This window comes from Ranitomeya variabilis, chromosome 1 (assembly GCF_051348905.1).
Source record: "Ranitomeya variabilis isolate aRanVar5 chromosome 1, aRanVar5.hap1, whole genome shotgun sequence".
NCBI classification, from domain to species: domain Eukaryota; kingdom Metazoa; phylum Chordata; class Amphibia; order Anura; family Dendrobatidae; genus Ranitomeya; species Ranitomeya variabilis.
In genome coordinates this window covers 786,176,247-786,182,246 of record NC_135232.1, presented here as the reverse complement: position 1 = coordinate 786,182,246, position 6,000 = coordinate 786,176,247, and the positions used below count along the sequence as shown (strand labels likewise).

Here is a 6,000-nt window from a genome sequence, read left to right as displayed (position 1 = left end):
TAGATAGATAGATAGATAGATAGATAGATAGATAGATATGGGATGGATAGATAGATGGATCATAGATAGATAGATAGATAGATAGATAGATAGATAGATAGATAGATAGTGGATGGATGGAAGGAATTCTCCCTCCTGGTGATTTGCTCTGTGTGACACACATGGGGCTGCAGGTAAGGGCTCTACATGCCCAGTGTGCAGCCTGCGCCCTCGCCCCGGTGCACTCGGCTGTGGCAGGGGAGTATTGCCAGCTGCAGGCATCCTGTGCTCAGTCTCCTGCTGTGCCTGTGGTGCCCGTGTGCGGCGCCCTCCTCACCTCCCAGGGTGCCACCTCGCCGCGCACCCTCTGCCTTTTCCTACAGAAGCCTCATTTGTCGTCAGCCCCAGAAGTCGGCGGGATCTGGAGGAGGGGGCTGGCAGCTGTCAGTGCGGTCCTGTGAGCCGCTCCTATATACAGCCTGCACTGCACGCGGTACAAAGTTACCTTCTGTTCCCGGTGAGATCCCCGGTGTGATCCCCGGTGTGATCCCCTGCTCCCATGTAGCTCTATGGACCTACAGCCCAATAGACCTCAGAAGCCCGGGACTATGGAGCTGGAGGCAGCGAAATGTGCCACTCTGAGCAGAGAGGGAGCCGGCACTGCCAAGCCTCCCAAGCACTTATGGCGGCAGCCTCGTACCCACATCCGGATAAAGCAGAGGTACCACTCTGACACCGACAAGTACCTGTACTACCGGGCTATGGAGAGCAAGCTGCGGCCCGGGCTGAGGAAGCCCCGCATGTCCTGGCCCACGTCCTTCCACAAACGGTAAGAGTGGGCTCACCTGCACCCCTGTGCCCACGGGGCTTCTGGGGCCATGTCACTGGGAATGTGCTGTCAGAAAGTGGTAATGGAGTGATGGCAGCACTGCAGGGGCTAGTGCCCCTAATATACCAGCTGGAGACCCCACAGCCTGGGCAGGGAGTGGGGTTATAGGGAACCAGGGATAATGGGGTAGTCTAATCCCACAACTGGTGGTGAGTCCATCTATTCAATGGTGTGGAGGCCATGAGCATACATCACCCGAGCCTGATATATTGGAGCAAACTGTTTTTCCCAAAGAATTGCCTCCCCCTGATGCCAATGTAAGGCTGGCTGCTGAGAAGCGTTCTCTCCTGAATGTCTCTATTCACTGCCAGGCAATGGAAATAGTGATAGAGATGTTCTACTGTCTACATAGTCCATACAGCTGCTTCTTCCACATCTGGCGAGGCATAACCTATGGAATCTGGGGGTATACACCCACCATGGACATGAACCTAGTTCTTTTATCAGTTTATGACTGTCTTGACCATTGCCTAATGAAGAGGAATATGCAATACTGTGTTATAGTTTTAGGTATGTTTGGGAAAAATGCTCCAAAGTGTAGGTCATTTTGATGAATTTACAAAACACGAAGTGAAAGAAAAGAGAAAACGAATCCAAGCCAATTTTTACTGTGACCGTCCTTTACCTTAAAACCAGCTTCAAAGCATCCACCCTTCTACAGAGACCTACACACAGTTTTTGAGGGAACTCTTCAAGGGGGTTGTTCCAAACATCTTGGAGAGTTAACCATAAATCTTCTGTGGGTGGAGGCTTGCGCAAATCCTTCTGTGTCTTCATGTAACCCCTGACGGACATGGTGATGATGAGATCAGGGCTGAGAGGTGGCCATATTATCACTTCCAGGACTTCTTGTTAAGCTGAAGATCGTTCTTAAAGGAGTTTTCAGCCTTAGGGTATAAGTCTGCAGTCACTTTATGTGACTGTAGACTTGTGAATGCTCACATCGCGCGCACTGCACACTGTGAGGATTCTCCGGCGCTGGGAGCCGGCAGTCATCTGACCGCAGGTATGCAGGTATTTGCATACTTCTGGCCACATACCTACCAGACTTGGCTTATGATGTGAGGATTCATAAGTCTGCAGTCACTCTAGGTAGCCTAAGGCCAACAACCCCTTTAATGAGATTGGCTGTATATTTGGGGTATTTGCCCTGTGTCAGAATAAACTTGGAAGCAATCGGACAACTCCCTGATGGCATTTGCATGATGGATAGGTATTTGCCTTTATTTTCCATAGCTGCCTAAAACGTTTGCACAGGACTGTACATTGGGAAGATCTTTATATAAGACAGGTAAATGTAGCCTGTGGTGGCGTAGCCTGTTAGATAAGTAGAAGCCTGCTGATAGCCTCTGTGGCTCTGGTTGCACCGGACGACTTGTAGACCTGCGGCTGCTCCTGTCCCTGGTTCCGTGTCTTCAGTAACACTACACTACACGGGATTCCACCATCAGTCACTACCTTTACCAATCCCGGAGGCAAGACTTGTTTTACATTATATCACAACAAGCACTTTTTATGTGTTTTTATATTTATAGCCTTCTGGGTGTTATATTCACTTATCGATAGCTCTGCGTTTCAACGGTGGGGTCCTGGGTTCAAATCCCACCAAGGACAACCCCACTGTGTTTGTGTGGGATTCCTCCAGGTTCTCCGATTTCCTCCAACACTCCAAAAACATATCAATGGGCAATATAGAGTGTGAGCCCCAATGGGGACAGTGATGATTATGAATAGCGCTGTGGAATTAATGGCGCCATATAAGTGAGTAAGAAATAAATCAATCACACTGTGATCATAGTGAGATCCGATTCTCTCGGATGAGGAAAAAATGTCTCCGTCTTCTCCATTGTGTCATTCATATGTAATCATTCTGGATAGACACACGGCCATTGGTAGAATATTTTTTTCTGATTATTTTAGTATTTTTTTTCACTGATTACACAGGTCAACAAAAAAAAATTTTTTTTCTGGTGTCCAAAATATTTTAATGAATTTGGGGTATTTTTGGGGTGCTGATTCTGAATATGTCATCAGTTTTGCCAGATTGGCTCAAGTTTTTGAGATTTTTGGTATCTTATTTATAGCACTTGTTGGTAAATGCGACGCATCATCTCATTAATTTCTTTGGATTAGTACTTGAACTGAGCAGTTCTCAATATAGTTTTGTGTTAATTAGTGTTCTAAAAGTTTGTTCATAGCTTGATTTTTGCACTAACTTTATGTTGTTGTCTGTTTTCCAGTGAAAAGCATGAACTCATCAAGAAGAAGTTGTCTTAACGATCCAGACTCATTCTGTTACATTTGTGGTGAATACACACTGCCAAAACATAGAAGAAACATAACAGACTTCGTAAAAAAAGTGTATTTTGCCTATTTTGGGGTTATGCTTGGGGACCAAGACAAGTTTTGGGCACCACACATAGTGTGCAAAGCATGTATCGAATTATTACGAAAATGGAGCAAAGGACAAAGAAAAAGCTTCAAATTTGGTGTTCCAATGGTGTGGAGAGAGCCAAAAAATCATCATGATGACTGTTATTGATGGTAAACACAGGTACAGGCACATCTTCACAATGAGGGACAGGCCTTCTTGCAGATTCCATGTTACTCCCATTTTCGTTTCTTATGCTTATTGAATCCTTGCACTTGCACTGCACAGAAATAACAGTCATCATGATGATTTTTTGGCTCTCTCCACACCATTGGAACACCAAATTTGAAGCTTTTTCTTTGTCCTTTGCTCCATTTTCGTAATAATTCGATACATGCTTTGCACACTATGTGTGGTGCCCAAAACTTGTCTTGGTCCCCAAGCATAACCCCAAAATAGGCAAAATACACTTTTTTGACGAAGTCTGTTATGTTTCTTCTATGTTTTGGCAGTGTGTATTCACCACAAATGTAACAGAATGAGTCTGGATCGTTAAGACAACTTCTTCTTGATAAGTTCATGCTTTTCACTGGAAAACAGACAACAACATAAAGTTAGTGCAAAAATCAAGCTATGAACAAACTTTTAGAACACTAATTAACACAAAACTATATTGAGAACTGCTCAGTTCAAGTACTAATCCAAAGAAATTAATGAGATGATGCGTCGCATTTACCAACAAGTGCTATAAATAAGATACCAAAAATCTCAAAAACTTGAGCCAATCTGGCAAAACTGATGACATATTCAGAATCAGCACCCCAAAAATACCCTAAATTCGATGAAATATCTTTGGCACCAAAAATGCTGTTGACCAGTGTTATGAATGAGATAATAATTGTGATCCAAGAAAAAATAACATTGTAGATAACAGATGTGTTTTTTTAATTGTAATTGTTAAAAGGGTTGTCCAAGGCTGACATATTAATGACTTACAGTGTGTATAGGATCGGTCATCAGTATGAGATTGATGGGTGTCTGACACCCGGCGCCCCCACCAATCAGCTGTTGCCAAGTACACACTTTATCTCCCATTCAAGTGAAAAGTCCAGTACACTTTTCAGATCTCGGAGATTGATTTATTCATTTCTTCTTTTGTTTCATACTGTAGAACCTGGTGACAGATCCACTTTAACTGCTGGGGGTTTTCTGCCCTATTTTATCATGCATTTCCTATACATAGTAACATAGTTATTAAGGTTGAAGGAAGTCCATCTAGTTCAACCCATAGCCTAACCTAACATGCCCTATCATGTTGATTCTCGCTCCATTACACATTACTATGACTTGTCTGAGTGGGCTTGCTCCCACTCAAATGCAAACTCAGGTTTAGGAGCGCTGATCCCGACAGTTTAACCCTTTTGATGTTATGGTTAATAGTGACCACAATACATAGATGAGTATAAGAGGAAGGGGCTTCTTTCTGCACCCCCATCGAGTACCACAGTGGAACCACGTGAGAAAGTAAAAACAAATGTTGTACAATAAGAAAAATGTAAAATAAAATCAAATATTTTTTTCTCACTTTTTAAATGTGTTATTTATTATTTATTCAGGTCTCCTGACCGGAGCATGACAGCATATGTATTTATGCAGCTGTCACGCCGACGGCCAGTCCAAGTATTGTTGTGTGTAATACGGCCGTCTAACTGCACATTTAGAAAAACAAATTAAGTTAAAAAGCTATCCAAGTTTGGTATAGGTGAATCTGGAGCAACCAAAACTCTAGAACTAGTATGTCTCTAAACCCACCCAATGAACACCTAAAAAAAAGTTCACCAAACAAGAATTGCTGTTTTGGGGTCACTTTGTCAAAAAATTTTTTTAATAAAAAGCAATGAAGAAATCATGTGAATGTCAAAATTAAAGCAATAAAACTACAGTTTGTCCTGCAAAAAATGTCTTTGCACACTTCCATAAAAAAATAAGAAAAAATTTAAGGCTTTTGGCTAAAATAAAAAGATAACTTCATAAAATAAATTGATCTTGTGGTAAAAGGTAGAATAAAATATGAATGTGTTCCTTACTTTTGTTATTCTTGTGTCTTCAATTAAGGTGTATCTAGGTCTTCTGGAACTCGGGGCAAGAATTCAGTTTGCGCCCTACCCCCCTCCACCAAGCACAAATACGACTTGCACACTTAGTCATGTACTGATGAGCTCCTCTCCCTAATTCTCTCAATGTCCAGTGAAAAACTGAGAGAAGCAGGAAGAGAAGCTCGTTGCCACGTGACCGTAAGTTTGAAAATTACACGTGATTGAAGCATTCATGTGATGCCTTCTGAAACCAGCAAGCAGAGCTGAATCCTGACAGTGAGGATATTACACACTGTTAGGATTGACCACAGGGCTTCATTTTGTAATTAAAGGGCTTGTTCAGGTTTGAGATTCTATGTGACTTCAGGCTTTTGAATTCTCACAGTGCGCACTGTACACTTTTAAGAGTCTCCCTTGTCAGTGGCAAGTGTGGATGGTCATGTCAGCACAAGCATGCGATTTGTATACCGTACTTCTGGCCATCTTCCAAGTAGATGTGTTCGGCCTCACTCAGTTCATTTTCCATTAGTGAGGTCACGCATGTCTCGTCAGCGCATGACTATATGTATGCAAATCGATGGCACAAGAGAATCCTGACAGCGTGCAAATTCAGAAGTCTGCAGTTACATAGAAAAACGGCAGACTTATCACAAACCTGGACAACC

At 42.8% G+C, this 6,000-nt stretch overlaps 1 protein-coding gene across 1 annotated transcript in view; it reads left to right on the top strand.

Moving 5' to 3' along the window:
* The first annotated feature begins 387 nt into the window (after window positions 1-387).
* PDE4C (phosphodiesterase 4C) overlaps window positions 388-6,000 on the top strand; it is a 670,949-nt gene continuing 665,336 nt past the window's right edge. Inside the window, exon 1 of the mRNA XM_077272881.1 lies at window positions 388-808. Coding sequence (XP_077128996.1) covers window positions 549-808 — 260 coding nt within the window. The 5' untranslated portion in view covers window positions 388-548. The remainder of the gene's footprint in view (window positions 809-6,000) is intronic.